The sequence below is a fragment of the Sprattus sprattus genome, assembly GCF_963457725.1.
Source record: "Sprattus sprattus genome assembly, chromosome: 6".
In the NCBI taxonomy this organism is placed as follows: Eukaryota; Metazoa; Chordata; class Actinopteri; order Clupeiformes; family Clupeidae; genus Sprattus; species Sprattus sprattus.
Window position 1 is genome coordinate 10,800,522 of NC_137925.1, and position 26,250 is coordinate 10,826,771.

A 26,250-nucleotide genomic window follows, 5' to 3' on the forward strand; every position below is an offset into this window, starting at 1 on the left:
GAGGCCTTCTGGGAGGCGTCACCTGGCAGCGATCACAGGGAAGGTCACGGGGGCAGCTGTTGCTCCATCCTCCCTGACCTGAGGACGCACCGTGCCACAGCTCTGCAGTGGGGCCTCCGTGCAGTCTTATCACAAAAATGGACGGATCACAACAAACAGACCAACATTATCCCTGCAAAGACAGAGAGGGGGGGCGGGGGGGGGGGGGGGGTGGGTCCTCTCTCACAGTGGAGGGCATCTGAAATACAAAGGAAATGACCATTCCCACACATGCTATTAACATCAGATAGCAACGTTATTTGACCACTAGGTGAGGTGAACAATAAAGTATTTCTTTCTGAATCATTAGTGTTACATTTACTACAACATTAATTAAAACCAAACCAAACAAACAAACAGGAAATCTAGAGCCAGATGTAATAGCTGAGCAGCTGTGTCTTAATCATTATTAAACCACTGTCACTTTACCGTGGGAACTCTGAGCTTAGGACTGAATGCAGTTCTTCTTGTGGTGTTTCCTAAGGCTCTTGTGTCCTGCGGGATAAAAATTGCAAAAGGAACATGAGTCGTCATCTCTCTCTCTCTCTCTCTATATATATATATACACTGTATATATATAGTATATACAATTTAGCCTGAACAGCCAGTGAAAGAAATAATACACGCTTTATATTTTATAAGTATGTTTTTTACTGACCCTCTTCAACAACTGTGTTAAGGGCTTGAAGAGACACACTCCGGCTGAGTTTGGAAGACTTCTTGGGGGTAAACTTAAGCAGAGCAGGTTTCATGTCAAAGGTATCTTCAGACTCTTCTACGCCATTAGCAACTGGGGCGCTGTGGATATGGTGGTGGCCATTCTGTATTCTTTTTATGTCTGCTGTGCTGTGATTGACTTCTGCTGCATCTCTGCTTGGACTGGGGTTTTTATAGTTGTTGATGTGATTAGTCCTAGCGTGATTGCTTTGATTGACAGTTTCAGTGTCTGTACCGCGTTGGGGCAACCTGGCCTCTATTCTCGGAGGGGCAGGTTTGGTGTTGACGTGGTTTGTGGCTGGGTTTGCGTTTGAGTTGTGATTGTGCTCTAATGCTTTACCATCCTTATACGGATAAAGAGTTTTAGCATCTGTAAAGTGATTGGCGGCTGCGTGACTGTCCTTGCTCAGGTTGACGATTCTCTCATCCGTTTTCTGATTGGCTACGCGGTTGGTTGTTGCCGCGACTGGGTCCTGGTTTAGATTGTCCGTTAGAGCCTCGGTGTTACGATTGGCTGCCTTTGTGTCTTTGCTGACAATGTCCGTTTGAACTTGAGAAGAACCGCCAATCTTGTTTTTGAGGAACTGTCTGAACGAGCTTCGCTGCTTCTTCCCTCCGAAGGGAGAGGTCACGCTTGCTTCCGTCTTTTCTTCCTCACCAGGTCTCAAGGAAGCAGACGAGGATGGCGTGGAGGCCTTGTCCAGGTGCTCGTCACTGGCCATGTTGGCTTTCTGAAACTTCTTCTGCAACGCCTTCACCGCCACCTTGTCGACCTCCACGGAGTCCTTGATGGAGGACAGATCCATGAGGGACCCTGTGAGCCCTCGGCTGTTGCCGAAGACCAGTGAGTACTTGGGGTTGTGGTACTTGTGCATGGGCACCTTGAAGTTCGTGTTCATGTCCCCGGCGGGCACCTGGAAACGAGAGGTCGTCAGCGAGGGAGCCTGGGGGGCTGGCGCTGCCATCTCCTCCACCGTCTTTCGTAAGGTCGAGCCCGCCGGGGGTTTGTTGATGTGGAACTCCTGGTACAGATCCACGTCCTGGGACGCCGCGTACAGCTCCCTGAAGTCGCTGTCGTAGAAGTCCAGCACCTGGCCCGTCATGACAGTGATCATGTTACGGTCCATGCGCGAGGAAGTCCACGAGAAGCTGCGCACACACACACACACACACACACACACACACACACACACACACACACACACACACACACACACACACACACACACACACACACACACACACACACACACACACACACACACACACACACACACACACACACACACACACACACACACACACACACACACACACACACACACGTAATAGAGGAGGGGATAAATTATGTATTGTGCCTGGAAGGAAGTGGTGACAGACAGGACTATGAATCACTCAGCAGGGGGAGGAGGGACGGATGAGGACTGACCTGTAGGAGCCGAACATGACTTTGTCTCCGTCCACCAGCATGTACTTGGAGCACAGGGAACCTGGGAGTCTGCCGGAAGAGAGAGACAAGCCAAAGCCCTGCAGCGTCCTCACCCGCAGGTTCTGAGAAAGAGGAAGAGATAAGGATAGAGACAGAGACAGAGAGAGAGAGAGAGAGAGATGGAGAGAGTGGCAGAGACAGAAAGCGAGAGCGATGCTGTGTTAATTACAGTGTCTGAGTCGTTGATAAACCATGACCTGGCTGTCATGCTTTTCCTCTCTCTCCCGCCTCTTTCGGTCACACACAGATGGGTGCATGAGTTTTGGTTCTCTTGTTGTATCATGCTGCATTACCACCTTTTGACAATGATGAACACCATCAGCTTTAGACCGCCATTGAACAGTGGCAGTGCGGTATTACAGCATAAATCATCTAGGCACCAACACGAACAAAACAAACACAAAAGGTCAAGTCGGCTGTCTTATTGCCTCGCTCCACTTGTTTAGATAGGTGTGTCACCACACAAAGGGTGTGTGAGCAAGCAAGGGCTTAGAGCGAGGTAGGTTTTCTGCCAGGCCAAGGCTTGATGCGCAACAGTTTTGGAGAATAATCTCTTCTGACCTTTTCTGCAAAACCCACACACACATGACACACACATGACACACCCTTGCAACATCTCCGCGCGAGTAAAGGTAAGAGTGAGGACACGCAGCTTATAAAAGTGCACGAAGAATGGGGGGGGGGGATGGGAGGGAAAGGAATGGTGCTCTGAAGGAGAGAAAGTGGAGCGCGAGGTTCGTCTGAGCAGCACACAGCTTTCTCCTCTGCACGGCTGAGAGGGAGATCAGGTTGCTTTCGGCTCATTGTTCCCCGACTCACTGAAATGCCTCCATTCAGCAACCCACAAAGAGCCAATGTTACCATCATTTTTTTTTCAGTTCCACAGGCGGTTTTTGTTAGTAGGCTAAATAGGGGAGGCTTCTGGGATACCTTGAAACCTTTCAGGGAGACAGGGTTAAAGCAGTACCTGAGAAGTAGCTATGAGGAAGGATGCTAGATGATGACTATACAGAATTACGGATGTTTTTTATTATTATTATTAATAAAAATAAAAGTACATCACATTTAAATCATTTTTAAAGTTCTCAAAGACGCTTAAACAATCCAAGTATTAAATAGTTATTGATATTAGCTTACGACCACCAAACCAAACAAAATGCTAAATGCCAGCATTACTAAACACATCTAAACACATTCAATACTCCCCTAATCAACAAAACTGGGCTACAGACAGCGTATGTTGTACCGTGAAGGAGGGCCTTTACGGATCCCGGGTACAGCATACGGGGCGTGTTGCGACTGTCACCAGCCATTTGGGCACTGCTGTGCTGTGTACCCTGCAACCCTAAAGCTTACGAATAATGTCTCCAATTATGTAAAATACCAAACAAAATGCTAAATGCCAGCATTACTAAACATATCTTCTCCCTTTCTCTCTCTCTCTCTCTCTCTCCTTGCATATCATATTGCTTATGCCTATAATAATACTGATAAAATAGCCATATTTCCTACTGTTAAATCTACTACCCAAAGGTATCTCCCTTTCTGTTTCTGAAATTGATGTCTACTAACAAATTGTCCTCTCTCCCTTACAGCATGTTCCAATCGCTGATGGAAGTGGAAACATTGCTCCTCACCCCCACCACTCCTCATCTACGCATATGGACAGCCGAACTCTACCCACTCACTCTGTTCCTTTTCTTTACCTCATATCTCCGCCATGGGACGCTGCTGTAGTCTCTCCACCTGGTCTACCTGTAGAAACCCTCGGCTAATTGCACCCACCGCCACCGCATTGCCGTACACTTACTGTACCCCATACCCTATGCTAGCATTTATATACAATATTCATTACTGCCACCACTGAAATGTTTCTCTGTCCCTACATCCCTTACCCCTGTAACAGTAACCCTATGAGCACAGTGTATACCCACTAAACTGGTCTTGCCTGTATCATGTGTTTACCACCGTATGTCTGTATATATACTACGTACATCGACCAAATGCTGGCTGTGTACAACCCCTGTTGTTTCCCTTCCCCTTCTGCCACACAACCCTCCCCCTTCCCCCCTTCCTATCTGCACCCGGCCGACCTCAAGCTTATGGGTCCCCCCTTATGTGCCATGGTTCTGCTTAAGGTTTCTTCCTGCTTTACAGGGAGTTTTTTCTTGCCCCTGTTGCCATTGTGCTTGCGCTAAGGGGGTTCAGGCTCTGGGCTCTGTAAAGCTCCTAGAGGCAATTTTATTGTTATTGCGCTATATAAATATAATTGAATTGAATTGAATTGAAATGAATTGAATATTAAAATGTTTCTACAAAGTTTCATACATTTTGTAAGGGTATGATTACATTTGATTTAAATGAAATATAATTTTACTACATTCCTTTTACTCTCATTTTATTGCCGGGTTCTTCTGGAATATAATCTAATATGCCACTTTTGCATCAACATTTAAGTGAAATATACAATAACATCAACGCATGTCAGACCAACAGGCCTTGGTCTCCCAAGTGTTAACATAAATTTGTTAGTTCACATTAAATGGCTATCAATTAACATTAAGTATAGCACTAAATAAAAAGAACAAGAAAAAAAAAGTTTCAAAATTACTGAATGCCAATACATGAAGACAGCCTCAGGTAGACATGGAGACAGCCATTTGACAGGTAGATTTGACTATATAGTGACGGTTATTTCAAAATACACCTGTAAGGTAGCCACAGGTAGGTTTGGCAATAACCGTCACTATATAGTCAAATCTACCTGTCAAATGGCTGTCTCCATGTCTTCCTGAGGCTGTCTTCATGTATTGACAGATAGAGGGATGTAAACGACCCAGTTTGGTCATAAAATCCCCTCAGGGCAACCAGGCAGGACAATCAAGTAACTGAATGGGTTTGATCGTCCGCCTGCATGAATCACTCACTCAGAGGCATAGAGGTGCTTAAAGGCAGCATGACAGGACACAGGTGACACATGTGACCTACCCGGACCGCGAGAGCAGAGAGGGGCAGGCGGTTCATCATGTCTAGAAAGTCAGGCAGACCCTGAGCCTCGAGCAGGATGTACACAGCCACTCCGCGCCGTGACCCTGCTTCCATCAGGTCCTGCAGGATCAGCAGGTCTGTCAGGTGGTCCATCACCACGGCCACCACCTACATGGCAAATAGAGGAGAGTAATGAGTGTACTGTAGTGTGGTGAAAAATGCAATTAGTCGGTGATAAATTAGCACTATTCCATTTAGCAGGGTAGATATCTTCCTTGAAGAGCATATATCTAAAAGGTCTCATTGTGACCAAATTAAGCTACGATCCATTGATAATCACAAGTGAAAGTGTTTGGAATTGATAAACTTGTTCTTCACAGGAGACCAGTTTAACCAGAGCAGGAGAAATGAGACATGCATACCGACGCCTCTCCGTTAGCCCGCAGGTCGATTTCATTCATGTTGTCGGATAATGAGATACGACAGTGCTTCTCTTGCCACCTAAGCATTTACTATTACACACTTTTACTCATATTATATATTACTCATATTAGCAATGTTTGGTTTGGTTGATGCTCATCATACAGAAATGTTCTTTATGTTCTGTAACTGTCTATCGTGCCCTCCATGCACATTTGATTGGTCAACAATCATACAATTAATTTCAAAAGAAATTCTACATATCACAGAGACTGCATGCTACCAGGGGAATTACATACAAGTGGAATAGGAGAAAAAAAGCTAAGAAAAATGTTTTATTATATATAATTTAACAATAACCGTAACAAAACTGACATGTTCCTATGTGCAAGACCTAAAGTATGACTTATATAACAGTGTGAGTAATGACTAATGTGTTCTCTCAATCAGACTCTAGTCAGCATTACAACCACTGAATAATTTGTAGTTCCTTCATACCATTGCCTTATTAGAGGCGTCAGTAATCTTAGCCTCTGGCGGATATTTCCAACCCTACCCCACAAATTCACTTCCTGTTAAAGGGGAATTATTTTTAGACAGTATACCCTGGGCAGCTGGTAGTTACGGCAGGTTTGTTTATATGTTCTTCACATGACCATATATTTTCAAAATACATTTGAAGAGGATACTAAAACCTATAAAAACCTACCTCAAAAAGTGGCAAATTCCACCAGAGTGCTGCTTTAATGAAATACAATAAAGATACATAATCCAGCCTTCAAAATCAACCAGATTAATGGCGATATACTAGGGTAAAAAACTAAAAGAAGAACTGGTGGAACAATAAAGTGGACAGTATGGTGATGCACTCTTCCAAGCATACAAGTTCATATTTGTTTACAAATAGCAGATATAGCAATGACAAGCTCATTTTTCATCATCAGCATGTAAAGCTTGTAACATGCTTTCCCAGAAGGCAGACTTTAAGTTAACAGATTCTTGCTTGTTCTGCCCGGAGGATGTTCTTATTAAAACAGTATTTAACTTAGTTCCCTGCTGTCGTTATCAGGCAATAAAGCATGACATTTTTTATCCCAACACATTTATCCACAACAAACAGAAAGAGAGAGAGAGAGAGAGAGAGACAGAGAGAGAGAGAGAGAACCCACTGAAGCCAGATGCCAAGCTTTACATGTCTACTTCACCCACTTGAAGGAACATGTAGGTAACCAAGGACAATTCTTCCCTGTGTATCTGTGTCTCTCACATGTAGCACTGGTGCCATCAAGGCCACGGGTATGGGTTCAGTCGTAACATAACACTAACCTATACATTAGGTCACTCTGGACAGGGCTGCATGTTAATGAGCTATACAAGACTTTAAACTTTGGACTTTTTATAGTGCTACAATGATGCAAATTATTGCAAATTGCAAGCAATGAAATTAACTGGCCTGCCGGTGTAAAACAACTATTTTAAGGATGTATCAAAAGGAAGAAGATAACTTTTTTGGTGGCAACATTGTATTTCTGTGGTATTACACATCCAGCCAGACAATATGTATACAGAATATGACACAGCAAGTGCAGGCTTTGATGACGGGCCCTAGTCAGTGGCGTAAGGCAGTGTTTCCCAAACATTTTACAGTCCCGTACCCCCTTCATGTTTGTAACCGCCACCGCCACGCCCCCTCCCCCTACACAGATATTTTGTCTATAACACTTGAAACTGTAAAGATGTCAGGGTAGATCACTAACCACTGCGCTGCCACGCCCTCTCTACCGCGTACATATTCTGCCTTCAGACTTTTTAGATTGACGTAAATATGTCTACAGCCAACGGCTACAACGGCTGAGACCGACCGTGCGACCGCATGTGCTGCACCTCTATACACACTACCCTGGGACCCAGGTACAGCTAGTAAAACAGTTGACACTGGTGTGGGAGATACACTAATGTTGTCAATAACAACTTACAGTTTCACACATACTGCTAAACAGATAAATATTAGTTCCATAGCCAACTGAACATTCAGTGGTTATAACTTTATTTGAGTATCAAAACTCACAGACTCATGAAATAGCAATTTCAAGGGCAGCAGATTGGCTTCTCTGATACACTCTCTGTTCCAAAACAGATCTGAATGTTGAGTAAATAGTGTTAGTTTGTTATCTGTCTCTGTAACAACATCCAAATATTAAACTCCGACTATCATACGCCCCCCCCCCCCCCCCCCCCCCCCCCCCACATTATCAATGTTGACCTCTTTTTGAATAATTCAGGGAAGAAAGGAAACATATATCATGGGACTCCAATATTGTGTGACTAAGCACTCTGTTGACACTGTCAGTATCTTCACCCTACAGTCACATTAGTTTAACGGCCATGCTCCGGATGAACGATAACAGAAGTCAAGAGCCTATGAGGAAAGATAACAGTGAAGTCTACTCACAGTCAGTTTTCATCTAATCTTATATCGAACTTAACTATGCAAGCACAAATGCAGCAAAATTAGCTTTGCAACCACAAATACACCAGTCTATTTGAAGAGTATGCAAGCAATCCGTGATATTTGGTTATAAAGTTCTAACCAAAATGTTTTTCGTTTGAAATATCTCGGAACTTCCAATAGCTGCTGATCAATCTAAACATTTATTACGTCAATAACATTTATCAATGTCCATGAAGCGGCTTAACGCAACCTTCTTATTTTCTTGATAGTGTTCTGCTCAATTATTGTTCAGTGGCAACATGAACTGGCCCAATAATGTGCATGTTTAAATTTAAAGTAAACCAAAATAGGGGTGGGAATTGCCACAGAGGTGACAATATGACGATATTTGGTCCACAATAACATTATTGCGATTCTAAGTATTGTGAGTCTCCCCTTATTCTAAGTTTCGTATACTGGGAGTCTCTGCAGCCCTCTTGGCACAGTACTTTTGTTCTTGACTCTGACTTCCTTTCCAACTGAGATGCAGGTGAAGAGTGAGGTCTTGTGCCATATTGTGGACTTCAGAAGCATTGTTATCAGAGTAGACGTATGGACCACAAACATTTTTTGATTATAATATTAAATAAATACCGCAATACTTGTTGCAGCTGTACTGATATGATATTTGGCAGCTGTACTGATATGATATTTTGTTATTACTGGACAATGTTATTATTTATGTACAACCAATGTAACAGCACGCTTAATGCAAATATAATGCTAAATGTGAAGTCAACATGGAACTACATGTTTCCACTTGTCAGAACAGATGCCATTTTCAGCCTGTAGAAAGAAAAAATCAGTTGAAAGAACAGTTGAAAGTAGGATGACAAAATGTCAAAGAAACAACAAAGCAGAACAAGGAGGAATATGGGCTAAATATGCTCCGTTAACAAAGAAGTGTCCAGAGTCAAGTTATTGTAACTGCTAGGTTTGTAAAATGTCTCTCACAAGCAGTTTCAATAAAAAGATAGCCTCACATTGCTGAACAGCGACTGGTGTAAGACAACGAGGAAAAACAAGTTCTTACACATCACTACTCCAAGTGGTTCTGACAGGTTCAACTAACTCCAACACGCCCAGATAAGCCACAAATACTGAAACATAAAAACACAAACTTATAACGTGGGGGTGGATTGTGTGTGTAGCCTCAAGCAGTTCCAAGAAATACTAGCTCGTGATCATGTGGAAACCGCCATTTATCCTTTGACTGAGAGTGTAGGAGCATCCATTGAGCAATTTGAATCATTCACTCATCACATCACCATAGGGACAATGCAAAGAGGGTGGATATCACAGGTGACGCAGTAAGACACAGTCTCAGCAATCAATTCCCCTCTGTCTATGTGTGTGAGCTACTCTGTTCACAGAGTTCTCTGTCTGAACCCTCTGATCGGGTTATAGTTACACCACCTTTAAATGATTAGTTGATTATTAGGTTGGGTGAAGATTTGTTAAAACCTTTTGTTTAAACATAGGCCGTCGAAATAGAGTGTTACCGGCACTTTTCATTGAAGGGTGAGACCCCAGGATTGGGACGACAGAGAGCCAGTGAAAGTGATTGCTTTGTGCAGGTAACGGGGGAGTTAGGGGGAGGCGAAGAGGAGGAAAAGCCCTACAGCCACAAAGGCCGAGCATGCTTCTGTGCCAGACACACTCACTAACATAGAGACAAAAACGCTAGAAAGGGGGAGTGTGTTTGTGTGTGTATGTACAGTACGTGTGTGAGCAAGTGAGTGAGCTGAAGAGAGAGAGAGAAAGAGAGAGAGGAACCTGTTTTGATGAATGATGAGAAACTTGACATTTAGAGCCAAGCTAATTTTCTCATATGTGGTGGCTCAGACGTGTAAAGACACGCTTGTCTATTCTCTCTGCTCACATGTTTTCCCCCCTTGCGTAGATTCATGACGCTTCACAGCACATGTTGAACTCCATCTACCTCTGTAGTACCTTACCTTGTCTCTACCAATTAATTTCAACTACAACCACAGATGCTGGAAACAGCATGCCCTCACAATAAGGACAGTTCACATGAGTTGTAAAGTGGTTAAACTGGTCAAATGATAAGCATAAATAACTTCAACAGCCCCACCTCAGGTTTAACTTTAAAGCTCTACACTGTTTTTAACCTAAAGGGCTTGGTATCCACATTAATCAGCTAAAAAATATATATAGTACCTTTATGGTGCTTTTCCTCATTCCTCATATGGCTTCAGAGAAAACGGTTTAAGGTTTAATTTAGGTAGGCCCATATTTGAACGATTCTAAGAATGTTAACTGTCGAATAGCCTTGGCAGCACAAGCACACCATAAGGTAGCTGTTCGCCGCAGCGACCAGGCAGGGACACGTTCTCTATCTCACGGCATCACATGACATACAGTAAGCGGAGACAGACAACCAGGTCACCCAAGACCACAATCTTTATTACAGATGAGTTCGAACTCTTGGTCGCCGTGAACAAAATGATGCTCGCAGGTGCTACGACTGAAACTAGTCATGTAAGGAAAGAAAGAGAAGAAGAAAAAAAAACACACTTACAACGTCGTAGACCCAAACCTAGAGACCACATGTAACCTTAAAACTTTGGTCAATGTCAGTCACAAAAAAGGTTAACGTTTTGGGAAGGTTAACGTGGACAAAGTGTGCCAAAGATCCTCTGACATACCAAATAGGCCTATGCTACCAAATAATATATGTCATATATCAGTAATTACCTTGTTAGCTTCTTGAATAAGCTTTCGAACCACTTCTTTGATATGGGGGCTTTTTTCTTTAGGCGGGTGAGTATACACTGACGCCCGTGTCACCCCTTTATAGTATCCGGTTTTCGGCCATCCAATATCCAATGAGGGGACCTCTGCATCAGACAGCGCTGGCCAGTAAGTAGAATGGACACCAGAATCCGCGTTGGAGTTTGATGGCGACTTGGAATCAAGCATCTCTGTATCATTATCCGCTTCATATTCGTTAAAAGTCTTTCGAATCCATCTGATTTCCCGAGCGGACAAAAAGTCTTTAATGTTGTCTTCCTTAAGTCGTAATTTGAACGCGCCATCGCCGTTTTTCAATAACTGTTCTAGCGCGGACCTGTGCTCTTCGCTGTAATAAAACTCAGGCTTGGACTCCGGTATTTTTTCATTGATATGGTCATCGTCCAAACTCAAAAGCTGGGACTCGGCCATAGCAGCAGTCCTCTAAGCCTATAATAAAACAGGTACTCACCGCACCAGGAAGCTGCCTGCTTACCTGTATGAATCAGGTGTGCGAGGGACTGACATTTAGATGCAAGGGGAGGAGTCAAAGGCAGTATTTTTTCAAAAAGAGCAGTTGGAAATCCTCGCTGTCAGTTTCCCCAAATAGTTGCATTTCAAACTGTCAAGGAATAATAGGCTGCTAGACCAATGCCATAATGAAATAATAAACTAAACACACAGAACGAAATTACTGTTTTACTTTATTTGTATTACATATTAGAAATGCCATGACAACTTTCAAAATATATCTTTATCCATTCATTTCAATGAGCCCATACAGTAAAATGTCCCATCAAATAGCAAAAAAAGAAAGGCAAGTACTTTGCTGAAATTAGTGCTGGGACTATTAAGATTCCCATTAGAATACCTGTCATTTCTCTCAGTTTCATTATGAGTAAAATCTTGAATTCACATACACATCAATCTTTCAATAACAGATACAAGGTAACAATCTTCAGGTTTTCTTGCATAGGTTTGTCTGTGTGTTTTTGTCAAAGGCACTGAGTGAAGCCGGGGCATAGTAAGGTGCTCATCTGATAAGACTCTCATCTGGTCTCTCCAAGAGGGAATGTGTAATTAGCTGGAAACAGGCCCACTTTGCCGCACAAACGTCCCTTGTACCAGGAAGAGTCACTGCAGTCTAGGACCTCAATAATTTCGCCGGCCTTGAAGCCTAACTCATCATCCTCCTCAGCAGTGAAGTCGTAGATCGCCCTCACCTGCGTTGGTGCTCGCTATTGCACACAAAACATGAGTGGAGTATGAGGGACAATATCACACAAACTTAGGTCTGTCCACTGACACACACGCACAGACACAGACACACACACAGGCACACACAGGCACACACACACACACACACACAAACACAGACACACTCACACACACACACACACACACACACACATGAAAGGGTGAGGGTTGATTTTATTTCACACATAACTACATCCTATATGCACTACACACACAGACACAAAACACTCGATGATCATGTTCATGCAACTGAGTGACATTTGGACAGTGACAAAGACAAACAAACACACACACACAGCATTTGATTATGATACACCAAGCTCTGTCCTACCTGAGTAATGGGGTCTGATATCCGTCGGCCTGTTTGGCTGCTGTTCTGATTGGCACTCTTCGCTGTGGAGCCCAGGGTGCTGGCCCTCTCCTCCATACTGGACCTCTTATTCTGCAAGGACAAAGACCAGTCAGTCCTGGAGACTCATGGATGACCTTCATAAGATCCCACAGCTCGAACTTATGGTTTTTACTAGGGGTGCAACGGATCATCATTGATCCGTGATCCGTTCGGATCATCTATTTCGGTTCGGCACACGCATGATCCGCGGATTGATTTATGAAAAAATAAATGACCATGCTGACCAAATAAAACAAAATATGAATTTATTATGATTTTACACCAAGCGCCAAAAGCGGTACTAATGCGACGCAACGTTCCACACGGGTAAATTAAAACAGCGCACTGTAGTTTGCCATGTGTGGTGCTTGTTGGAGAGAGGAGCTACGATTTAAATGTTTAGCTCGCTCCCTATCATTAATGGATCGCTGGGTTTTAAACTTAAGCTGGTAGTCTGCCTGTGCCTGTAGTGGTAACCATAGTGATGATATACAACTGTCTACCGGCTGAGCTGGTGATTTTTCTGCCACATGAAGGCAGAGAAGATTTTTTTCAAGAACCATAAGATGGAAATATCCTATGCCTGTTGACTTTCCCAGATGTTATGTGAATACACAGACATCCCAAGTCTCCCTGAAGTTGGAGTCTCCCGCATATTGATAACGACTCCTTGATGCCCGCAAATTACTTAAAATCTCCCGGAATCTAGAGCGAGCGAGCCAGACCGCGCACACGAGACAGACGTGATCCAAACTGCGTTAGCATCTGTGTAGCGCGCTCACGACAGAGAGGGAGAGGGACCTAGAGACTGTGCGTGTGTGAGGCAGTGTGCGTGTGTGCCTCAGGAGCATCCTGATTTACCTGTTTCGGTAAGTCAACAAATGAATTTTCAGTGTGGGCGGGCTTTTATCTCTTCTCCCGACCGAATTAATCAATAAGGAAATTAATCAGTTCAGTGTATCTAGGAACAGGGCACAGGGAGAGTGCCCCCCAAAAAGAAAATTTAAGACATTTTACAACAGACTATACAAAGGTGTACGTACCCCTGTCTTATAAAAGTAAACCACAATTACAGTCTTGCACACTGTACTATCTGTAACAGTGATTTCAGCATTGCCCATGGTGGGTTAAATGACTGTAAAAGACTTGTTGTTCATTTTGTATGGCCCTACCTCTCTTGCACTTATTCTTATAATGTTAAGTTATACATGTTTATATGTTTTTAAAGTAATATAAGTTTATAATCTTTAAATATCATTTGTTGCGGGTTTTTTATGTGCCCCCCTGGTTAAACCCTGGCCCCTCCTTGGCCCCCCTAGTAAAAATGGTCTAGAACCGCCACTGACTGTGGCACAAGAAAGCCATACAACAGTGGAAACACATCGAGCATGGCCACGCATTTACAGCGACATCACCCCGGTGTTTCACTGACAGGAGTGAAACCGAAAGCGGCTCAACAACCGCTCATCACCGCGGCATTTAAGCAGCCCCTTCCTCCACATGTTTATTTGTCTTGTCTATTTTTTTTTTTTTTTTTTTGCTGATCCGAAAAATGATCTGATCCGAGGAACGATCCGAACCGTGAGTTTTTTTGATCCGTTGCACCCCTAGTTTTTACTGAGTGAAAGGACACTCCTTTAGTTTAGGTAAAATGGTGTTTTATTTTTTTGTTTTAAAGAAGTAATGTGTTAATGTAATGTGTAGGTTAATGTGTTGATGTAAAGTGTTCCTCTGGCTCAACTGTGTTCCCATGGTGTGTTCCCATCTTTGAAAAAGGGGCGAGCATCTTTGCATTTTGGTTGAGCAAATGAATGGGGTTTGGGAAAATAGACAAGATAACACCCATGGAAGTTAAATAATTGCTTGAGAGACTCAGTATAGCTTATTGCATCACCAATTTCACAAGGTGAGCAGAAGCTAACCATAGCTAGCTTTAGCAATCAGGAATTGCAAGTGTTCTCGCAACAACCACAAAGTCAGTTTAAGTTAACACATCAATTAGCTAATGATTTGATAGCCACAATCTGGTGAACAAAATAAATCAAATGTTTTGGGCGCTAGAGCTATTACGTGAAGTTTCATAAGAAACCATGGTGTGTGAGTTAAGAGCCGTCAGTAACCATGGATACCACTCTAGAGTCCCTTGTGTTGCCTGAGGCAAGTTCATTACAAAAGACCGACTGATAACTACATTTTTAAACTCACCAAACTGTTTGCAGAGGTTTTCTACTGGCTATGTTTTTTCGTTCAAATCTTATTTTCGCCAATTTTGCGAAAACCCATTCCTTTTTCCAGAAGGAATTTGTGGCAACACTTAAAACTTCTGGTCGACTACCATACTGTATACTAGTGAGCAGTTGAATTTAGGGAAACAACCTAATTTCTGTGGCAGGATAACGACCCCATTTCTATGTTTCAAAGGAAGGACAAATGTGATTTTTTTTATTTTGGGGGGTAGTGGTGAAATACTGCTTCTCCTGTTGTCTTAAGAGCAACTTCCTCTGATGTGCTATAAATTGCTTCTCTAAAAATAATCTACTATATGAATACACAACATGGAAAGGGAAAAGTGTCTCAGGTGAAGGCAGAGGACCTCAAATGAACTGGCTGTGTAAAACATGCCCTGGTCCAATTCAGTCTATTCAGATTGAAATGAACTGGGCGCACAATAGCAACACCAACGGTCAACAGAGGTAGATGATAAGTTCCATTCAGGCTTGCCTGGACTTGACCTGGCAATGTTACCTGGTCATTACTCCCACTGTTTGAATTCTAAGCCCCCAAGACTCCCCCACCCCAGCCCCACACCCCACTCCAGAAACTGAAAAGGACAGCATTCTCCGGAGGGAGGGATAAGGTCAACTCGGGAAGACAGAGACACTATAGAGCCTCTGTCCAAAGATCCTCTTCAGCCGACTACCTCATTCAAATGAGTACTCTCTAAACATGTCTTTGTGTTTGCACATGTATGTGTGCGTGTGTAGGTATGTACAGTATGTATGTTGATGTATCTGAGTAGGAATGTTTATAAGATAAGATAAGATAAGATAAAACTGTATTGCCACACAACAATGGGCCTCATTCTCGACAGCAGTTGGGAAGACTTTCCGAAGGATTTCAGAAGGAACTCCACTTCGGAAACATTTATGAAAACATTTGCATTCTCGTTATTTTTTTCTTCTGTGCTTTCTTCTGAACTTCAGACAACTTTCAGAACTCGAAATAGCAGTCGTAACTCTACCGGAATCTTCTCAAATGGGATTCCACGGGCCATCTTGTGGTTATTTGAGGAATCGCGTTGAGGAATGAAATTTGAAAAAACTCCGTATTACAGTAAAAGGGTTAACGGGCGAATTTGTGAGAACCCGTTGGTGATTGCGTCCACGTCAACTCTACAGACATCCTCGGATTAAAATAATTATGATAATAATAAATACGAGAATATTTGTATCATTAACAATTACGTTTCACATTTATAGTCATAATTATACGAGGTAGTGTTTATTGTTACACTAGGTCTATATGGCTCATAGCTTGACTGTTCTCTCCCTTGTACGTCACTTTGGACAGGCCGCGTCTGCTAAGAGACTGATTGTGAATGACATGAACACTGCAAATGTAAGTGAATAAATAAATAAACACTAAGCTCAATCTCTAAGAACTAAAGCATGCATTTATTGCAATTTATACTACTACTGGTGGCCAGTCTTCACCCCTATGGTGGCCATTTCGAAGGTCAGGACGGACTACAATTTATACTCGTACTTGGGATCGGTCTTCACACCTATGGTGCCTATTTTTCGATTAAAAAAAAAGAAAGTGACTACTTAAATGTGTTTTACGGACTTCGGACGTTGAACGTTATACAATATCTCCACCTTATTAATGAACACCTGTTACGAGGTGGATTCGGGACAGCACACGTTTCTAAAATTGCGTCTCCTAATAAGGAGCTGGCAGGGCGTGTATGTATGCAAATCCACTTTCACGAGAACGCGCATCAATCTAAGAAGCTAATCGGAAGGAACCCAGCTGAGAAGACTTCGGCTGCTTATGAACACATTTTCAAGCGTGCGGGAATGCAGCGGAAGCGTTGTTTTTGCGAAGTCGTGTAAGAAACATTTCTGAAGAATTACAGAAAAAGGTCGAGAATGAGGCCCAATGTTGGTGGTATTCTTTGTCATAGGTAGCTCAGGCCAGTAGGAGGGGAGAGAAGGGGGAAGGTAAAACAAAAATAAAAAATAAATAAAAAGACTCCAGGTCAGCATTGAGAGTTCAGGAGTCTGACGGCAGAGGGGAAGAAGCTGTTGTTGAAGCGTGTCGTTCCAGCTCGCATGGATCTGTAGCGTCTTCCAGAAGGTAGATGTTCAAAAAAGTCATGGTTTGGATGGGAGGAGTCTCTGATAATGTTCTTTGCGCGATTTAAGCTACGCTCAGCATACAATGAGAGGACTGATGGAAGGTTACAACCAATAATGTTGGAGGCTTTGGTCACCACTCTCTCCAGTTTAATTTTTGTGCGACTGTCAGAATTTCCATACCAGACAGATTGATGTGGTGATGACACTTTCTATGATGGCTTTATAGAAGAGCACCAAAAGGTGTTTGTTGACATTGAACTTTTTCAGTTGCCTGAGGAAATACAGTCTCTGTTGGGCTTTTTTGATAAGGTGGGTGGTGTTGATATCCCATTTCAAATTTTGGCTGATGTAGGAGCCCAGAAATTTAAAGGACTCAGTAAGGGTTATGGGCTGGTCAAATACATTAACTAAGGCTATGCTATGTGTTTAAATAAGGGTCCATATGGGTGTCTGTATGTTTGTGTGTGTGTGTATAGTGTATGGGTATCCAGGTGTGTATGAGTACAGTCTGAGCGAATGTCCATGTGTGTATGTGTCATTATTTTTGTGAGTGTCCATGTGTGCATATGTGTGTATGTGTGTCTGTGTGTATGCGTGCGTGCATTTGTGTGTGTGAGTGAAGATGTGTGTGTAATGCTGTGTATGTGTGACTGCTTATGCTACTGCACCTGCTGTGTGTGTGGCTGATCCGATGCCCTCCACTGTGGTGTGGGCAGTGGGGAGCCTCCGTAGCTTCCAGGATGGCGAATTTCCTCAGAGACATTGATCCTCTTTGTCTGAAGCACAAAAGGCATTAGAGGTCAAACCACATCTGCAAACAAAGGTGAAAACAATGTACACACAAATGGACTGCACTAAGGAGATTGTCAAGAGTACTGTGGACCTTTAAAGGCTTCTGTCAGCTCCTGTTGTTCGATATTGAATCTGATGCTGAATGTGAAATCGATATTGTTCACTTCTGAGCTTCTGTTTCACTGTACTATTTGAAGCTCTCATATTGATCTGTGCCCCCCCAAAAAAACAGAGCCTTTGGAAGTGCTTGCAGTGTGGGAGATATGGAAGAAGCTAGAGAGAGCAGAAACAGATGGTACAACAGGAAGGAGAGAAGGAAGGAAGACAAAAGGAAGGATGGTAAAAATAAAGGGCATGTGAGGACAACAGGAGACAAATAGAGAGGTAACAGGAAGACAAGAAGACAGAAATCAATCTGTTTATCTATTTTGGTGTAACAATGTTTTTTTTTTTGCTCTAGATACAAACACAATTTCTAAGGGAAGGGGCATTGTTTATGTTTTGTGTAATGTATACTTGCTTTACTTAATTAATTTTTTTTTTTACCACAAAACTACTGTTCTGTGTTGTGTTTACCTGGTATGCCATGTGTGTACCATTACAAAAGTGCTGTATGAATAAAGCTTATTATTACTATTACATTATTTTTCATTAGGGTGCCAGGTCAGACAGAAACATCCACTAAGGTCAGTTTGTGAGAGCAGACAGTGCGAGTTACACTTTCACTAAACGGCCTGCAGAGGGAGTTTTCTGGGAGAGGAGCCCGTAACTGAAGTGTTTCGTACTGGCTGTGGAGCAGATGGCCGGGGCTCATCCCTGCTGCTGCCGTCGCTCAGGAAGATCTCGCGGTGTTTGGAGATGCTGTTTCTCATGTAGAACTCCACCAGCTCGTTCAGGGAGTTGAACTTCACGTTCCATATGTGGTACTTGGCCTTGTTCTCCCTCATGATTTTGAAATGCTGGACATCACTTTCATGCCTAACCAGAGGAGAGAGGAATAATTTACACACATCATTTTTATTTTATTTTTTATAAGTTTCCATTTTGAGCAAAAACATTTTTACATTTTTAACTTTAAGGGAATATTTGTTACAACACACAAAAATGCTCTGCGTTAATAAGCATTATGCTTTTCGACCAGGTGAACCATAATCAACTTGATCAACCCTCTTTCAGCTTTCATAGCTTCAGTTTGTGCGAAGACCTGTCAGCTTTGACCAGGCCCTCTACCTCTTGTATCCACCAGGGGGCACCTATCAGGACAACACCTGAATCCCACATCACTGAGGCAGTTGGGCCCCATGGATAATTTACGAGACGAGGACTCATACAAATCACCCAATCTGACCGTGATGCCGAGGCAGTTGTAGGTGCTGCAATATTAATGTGACATTTCCACATGGTTATGCTTGCCAGGCCACTGACTGATGGGAGAGAAGCCTGGGTGCCGCTCAGGAGTAGCAGTGGCACATATTGTACGGATCAAACTGATGACACGGCTAAAAAGGAGGGAGGCTCATCAGGAACCAAGAGGGTCAATTAGGGCAGCTTTATCACTGATTTTTTTTGGTGAGGCAATATGGCTGTTGGGTATAAACCTGTTGCTGAGTTACTGAGTGACAAGAACTAGATTCGACAACCATTTGACTTCCACATTTCCAGATGATATCTCACATAGAATTTAGCCTCGTCAAATTGTGAGACTGTCTTTTGGGGGACACCTTAGGGAGTTATATTTCATATTCCTACCGGACAGAGATAGAGAAGTCTCCTGGGGCATTCTGACTGTGGCGGATCAGGAACGCCCCCACCTCCCGGGCCTTCAGGATCTCCTCTGATGCGCCCCGACTGGCAGTCTCCGAGAGCCAGCTGTGACGGGGCAGTGGGGATGAATGTAAATACGGTCATACATGCATAATCACATGGGATGTCACCGATCCATCCTGTACGTGCATACATACACACACACACACACACACACACGGACACACACACACAGACACACAGACAGACAGACACTCACACACACACACACACACACACGGACACACACGGACACACACACACACACACACACAAACACACAAACAAACACACACACACACACACACACAGACACACACAGACACTCACACACACACACACACAGACACACACACACACATACACACACACACACAAACAAACACACACACACACACACACAAACACATACTTACACACGCATACTCACACGTTTGCACACAAATGCACACATACTTACACACGCATACTAATAACTCTACCTGGGAGTCTGTCTGTCAACATAGTTTTTGGGCACAAATCCCTCGTGGCCATGAAGCTCTGCTTTAAACCAGTCATCTTGGGAACCTAGGATCTGAGTACATGCGTACAAGCGTGATTAAGTAGGACAGAAAGCATAACACGGTGCACTGCATCTCTGCCTCAACTCCGCCTCAGAGGTCGTTCATAACCACAGGAAGCATACGCGGTGCAAGATGTTCTCATTTACTGCTTGCTCTCATTCGCACTGCCCCAAGGTCGACTTTAGGACCTGACCTAAACGTTTCTTTGAAAAACCTGATAAGTGTCTTGCTGTACCATCAGGGTTACCTCTGATTTAAACACTTTATTTCGATAGCCCATTAGAGACAACCAAGCTACTTGTGGCTATCTAACAACCCTTCACCAAACCCTGAAAGACGTAATATAATGTTCCATCTCAACTACTTGAGACTATTTTTGAGTAAGTCTAACCACGGCCTCATCCTAACCCACCCCAAGCCTTACCTATTTAAATGACTCCTTATTAACTGATAGCTTTCCGATGGTGTACGGTGAACTATCCAACTGAAGTGTGACCTCTGTGACCTATCATAGGGTAATAACCTTTTGAATGCCCACCTTTAGGATGTCTCCTTTCCGGAAGCTGAGCTCATCCTCAGCTGTGCCGTTGAAGTCATACTTTCCTCTCGCCTCCATGACAGCAGACAAGGGGAATCAGTGGAACAGTACACAACAAATGATTGCGTGGTGGTCTAATATTAATACAGAGAGAGGAAAGTTCAGGAAAGAGAGAGAGAGAGAGAGAGAGAGAGAGAGAGAGAGAGAGAGAGAGAAATAGGGAGTGGGAAAAAGAGAGAGAGAGATTCAGAAGATGGTGTAAAGCAAAGCCTGAACTAAAATCTTTGCCCACACCTTAGCTGTGAGACAGGTTGCTGATGGGACTCACATTTAAGTGTAATTGGCATCGACAATATATATCAGCACCAAGAGAGGAGAATGTCTATGCCTCCAGAGCCACACACACACACACACACACACACACACACACACACACACACACACACACACACACACACACACACACACACACACACACACACACACACACACACACACACACACACACACACACACACAAACTCCCACAGACACACCATACAATCAAAACACCCATGTCTTTACCTTCAGATGCGTGTAAGAGAACTTCTTTCAGTAGTTGTCAGCATCCACCACTAAATCTAGAAAAACAAGACAAGACAGAGCTAAGTGACTGAGAAAACAAGCAGGAGACTGTGAAAAAGCTTCACGAGAAGCATCCCTCTTTAAACACATGCACAGCACATTCAGAGACTAGAAAGAAAGGGTTCTCATGGCTGCCAAAAGCTGCCGGTGGGCTTTGTGCCACAGGCAAGACAGACAAGTCATAACGAACTGATAGGTCTCAGTAGTGAATACGTATCTTTAAAATGGGTCACATCTTGTGACGACAGAGAGAAGTTGAATACTACCGTTTTATTGTTAACATATTTCAGGTAAGCGTGCTATTCCTGGACTCTGACCACAACCTACCACACTGGACTTATCCTTATGACCTGAATATGGCTGAGAGAGCAAGACAGCAGTTCTGGAGTGAGAGGACTTGTCAATACCAGATGAGAGCTGAACACTGAGGCATCTGAAGTTATCTGCCACTTTCTGTCACCTACCTTTGCGTTAGTTTTTCTTTCTTTCTTTTCTACCACACTTGCACGCCTTGCGGGGAAGTCATAAGCAGAACAACTTTTGCTTGGAGTAGGTTTCACAGCTTGTGTGGCTCTATGCACTGCAAATGCACAAAGTACTGCAATGAGCTGGATTGGAATCAGTAAATCCCCAGTTATTGCTCAATCCCCGACAGACACTACTTCACTGAAAAGGGTACTCCATTCAATTTACAGTCCCAGATTACAACATGTATTAAATCAACACAGCATGTCTCTTTCAGTTTGCAAAATATGTTTATGCCCCTGTAAAACAGACAACTTGCCTGCCTAATTTCAATATAGCTGGTGTAAATTAAGTTTGCCTGAAATGAGTGCAATAGATGTTTTATTTAATCAGTATGTTCAATGATAGTTTAGATAGATACACCCTGAGCATAATCTTATACTGGTTGTATTTCGCAACATATTGCAACATCTCCGCAGCTAATTATGTCCAGTAACAACACAAAGAGGCATGTTTTACTTCTAAAGACCTGACCTAGTATTTCCCAAATCCTATTGGTATCTGAGAACAACTCAGACAGACACAGACATGCTTAAAAACCATATGTGCACATATGTTCAGGGAATCTGTTTACGAGAGACTAGAAACCCAATGCAATCATTTGTGTTTACTTTTTTCCCCACAATACTGTGGCATCAAGTTTCAAATATAAGTAGACGAATTGCAATTTTGTGTCTATATTTCATCATGATTGTGTAACCTCTCAAAAATAAATAACTAATAACAAATTACTGAATGGAAGTGTTTTAAGATGGTTCTCTCCACCCTGTGGACAAATATGCCTTACTTCAACAGCACACCTGCTAAGGCCTATGGCAAGGGATGGCTCATTTTTATACACTGCCAGTACACCAGCTCTGCTGTGTTTTTTTTTGTTGCACCAAAAGCCTTTAGAAAAATCGTGGTTCTCACTCTTCAGACTGCGAAGAGGCCGTAACATAGCTTTGGAAAACACCACAGCGGAGAGCGAACCAAAAGACACTGGCATTCTGACGAACTGAAAACGGGTATTTCTGATTTATGGGACAATGCAGAGCTCTGTGGGCAGTGACCTCCAGCGAAGACGTCTCGTACGTTCCCCTCAGCCTGGACGTAATTGGGAGCGGATATGAGGGAAAACAGGACGCTAATTACTATCACTTGCCTCCTGGTGAGGAGAGGGGAGGAAGGCCCCTCAAAACATCCCTGTGGGTAGACATGGGGACTCAATTCAATTAGCAGAGAAGTACAAAGTGGCCTTTCTACTCTATCCTCTGTGCTGGAGAGGAAAACAGGAGTGTGTGACGAAAGTGAAAAAAAAAACAGAGAAAAGGAGATCCAGTAAGAGACATAGAGACTGAGCATGCAGAGAGATTCAGAGGTCATGAATTTGCCTGTTTGGCAAACGGTCTTCCTCTCATCCCCCTCTCTCTGCTAAATTCTACTTCCCTATTTATTTATATATATTTTTTAATGTGCTGTTTATACCATGAATGCTTCTGTCGTCACCTCTTCACTGTCACCAGCAATGGATTACACATTCAGTGAAGCAAACAGACTCACACACAAAATAAGCTTTTGTTGGAAAGGGAGAGAGGGTCAAATCAAAGGATTTATGGCCAGTTTACAAAGGCTGTTAGGGTATTTGTTAAGTGTTTTGGCATAATACGACGATGGAACTGCACTTTAAAAACAATCTTTTTAATCTTTCATACACAATGGTTTGAGAATAGGATTTTGAGAGTGCATACACAGTCTCTATGTGAGACACTGTTATTCAGCACTCTCAATGCTGTCTAAAAATAAGTTCTGTTAGTCTCTGGTTCAGTTTAGAGCTCTCTGAAAATCTGTGCTGTGAGTCGTTCACATTGATACAAATATATATATACAAATGTTTCTTTTTATAATCACAACTCAACCTCTACAGCTCTTTTTGGCACTGATTTAAAGGACACAGGATGTTTTTGTTAATTTACCAGTGGTCATTTACCACTGACATTCTATGTGACTGACAAGAGACGAAAACATCTGAGCCACCTCTAAATAGACGGAGCTATTCTATGTTAGCCAAATAAAAAGTCCCCAAAATATCCTGTTAAAATATATCCTTTAAACAATGACAATCACATATGGGATTTGATTACATTTGGAGATGTCCTAATTAACCTTTTAAAATTCTAGGTCTATAGTATAATTCTGCAAACACTGCTTCCTCAGAGTGAAATGTTTCTTCCGTGAAAGTGTTTTTTCTCCATCCAAACACAACCATAGTTATCGCTGTGTGTCTCCAGGATAAGCTATCTTATCCATCTAGCTGCTAGCTGATCTGAGAGTGGATGTGCCAGTCAGGCGAATGGGGGCTGTCAGTAACACTTACAAATGCAGCTTACAGATGCAACGTCATCCACAGATATCTGGGTCTTTGGTTAAAACACTTAATACTACAGAAGGTTGGGGGGAAACTGTAAGTGAAACAGACAGAGACTATCGTGGAAAGGACTGCATGGAAATCATTTTGCATTTCACTTTAAAAAAGAACTATAATCAAATCTATTCACAGTTGCAGAAAATATAAATTTACATGAAATCCTTCCCCTCCTAATCTAAACTATCTTCGCTGTGGGATGCTGCTGTAGTCTCTCCACCCGATCTACTTGTAGAAACCCTTGATACACACTTACCTATCCACACCATACTGTCAAACACTTATTCTACCCTAAAATCTATGCTAGCATTTTCCTGCAATGTAAATAATTGCCACCATCGACATGATTTTTCTGTTTCTACTCTACTTTCCCTTGTAATACTTACCATATAAGCACACGGTATACCAACTAAGCTGTTTTGTATGTATCATATCATGTGATGTTTGTATGTGTTATGTACATTTACCACATGTATGCTGTGTACATTTACCCCGTGTGTGCTGTGAATATTTACCACTTGTATGATAGCATGCTCATCATGCTACATGTATGATTTCTTGCTGCTGATTGTTTCCCCACCTCTCATGTCCCTCCCCTTCGACCGCCCCTATTTTTTCTATCTCTACCTGGCCAGCCTCAAGCAGATGGGCCCCCCCCCTATATGTGCTGCGGTTCTGCTTACAGTTTCTTCCTGATTACCAGGACGTTTTTTCTTGCCCCTGTCACCATTGTGCTTGCTCTAAGAGTATTGTTTTGGTACTATATAAATTCAATTACTGTTTTCAATTGACATCAATGTAACTCTTACATGATTCAAATATCCTTCAGATTGATTTGATTAAATCACATTTTCATTCATAATTACTTGCTTTAATAAAATTACTTGCTACATATTAGCCAAAATGTCCCAAACAGACTGCTGGTGTTGTTCTGGAACATTCACAACATTCCCACTGGGCCTTCGGTGTAAATTGGAATATCCAAAGTTAAACTTTGCCTTTTTCAGCTGATTGCAAAACAGTTGATATTATCACTCCATATTGGCCTGTTGCTTGCACTTGCACACTTGCTGAACCTATGTTTCACACTTCTGATATAGATGGATAATGACAACAAGGAACAAACTCTGATTTAACAAAAAGCCCTTCAAACTGAATTACACACAGACATGTACGCACACACACGCACACACACACACACACACACACACACACACACACACACACACACACACACACACACATACACACACATACACACACACACACACACACATATATACAAACCTGGACCCTGTGCTTTTAAGGAAGTAAGCCTGCTTTCATTACTGAGTAAACAGGTAAATGTTTGTACATTCCCACGTGTTGCATATCACTGTGGTCCCATTCATCTGTCAGCGTACTTAGAAGGACAGCATGCAAATACTAACGCTACATTTGTTTGAGATAAAGAGCATCACATTACAGTAAAAAGTGTAATTTGCTCCACAGAGATTTGTAGGATATATCACATTATCTTTAGGATAATAACAGACACTTTTCTTAATATATAATATGATAGTTATCTTGCATATAGTCTTGGAATCTGTAGTCATTAACAGGGGCGGACTGGGGGGAAAAAGTGGCCCGGGAGTTACTGTCAGACCGGCCCACTCAATACACGGTGCGCGGCCCACTAAGTACACAGCGCGCTGCCCACTCAGTACACACCGCATTGCCCACTCAATGGATCGCACGTATCGGTCAGTGGCCTACTGGGAAAAATACCCATAGACTTAACCATATTTTGGTTGATTACAAAGAAATTACATCATATATGCTTGTTTTTTAATAACATTTGGATCCACCAATTTGCCTGGATGGACACATGGAATTAAATGATACTGGCTATTGTAACACTCCAAGGTAGGTATAGTTTGCAAGATGAATAGTATCAGATCAGATCAGATGGTTATCAGATCAGATGGTTATACGTATAACTACAAAGCCTATTGGTTAGTACACTCAAAGCGTATTAGATAAATATGCTTGAAATTAGTGCTGTCAAACTATTACAATATTTAATCGCAATTTTTTGTCCATTATAAATGTCCC

At 42.6% G+C, this 26,250-nt stretch overlaps 2 protein-coding genes across 2 annotated transcripts; both read right to left on the reverse strand.

The window, feature by feature from the left end:
* Positions 1-484: 484 nt before the first annotated feature.
* LOC308367151 (protein FAM83G-like) lies at positions 485-11,330 on the reverse strand (the record flags this gene model as incomplete). Its single annotated transcript, XM_080840965.1, has 5 exons — positions 485-534; positions 698-1,905; positions 2,186-2,307; positions 5,234-5,401; positions 10,863-11,330. The coding sequence occupies 5 exons, from the start codon at positions 11,328-11,330 to the stop codon at positions 485-487; spliced, it is 2,016 nt and encodes a 671-aa protein (XP_080697091.1).
* A 579-nt stretch (positions 11,331-11,909) lies between these two features.
* LOC308367154 (GRB2-related adaptor protein 2-like) lies at positions 11,910-20,681 on the reverse strand (the record flags this gene model as incomplete). The annotated part of the gene is made up of 7 exons (XM_080840968.1): positions 11,910-12,136; positions 12,487-12,597; positions 17,576-17,683; positions 18,485-18,677; positions 19,449-19,568; positions 19,985-20,076; positions 20,604-20,681. The coding sequence occupies 7 exons, from the start codon at positions 20,679-20,681 to the stop codon at positions 11,948-11,950; spliced, it is 891 nt and encodes a 296-aa protein (XP_080697094.1). The 3' UTR covers positions 11,910-11,947.
* Between the last annotated feature and the right edge of the window lie 5,569 nt (positions 20,682-26,250).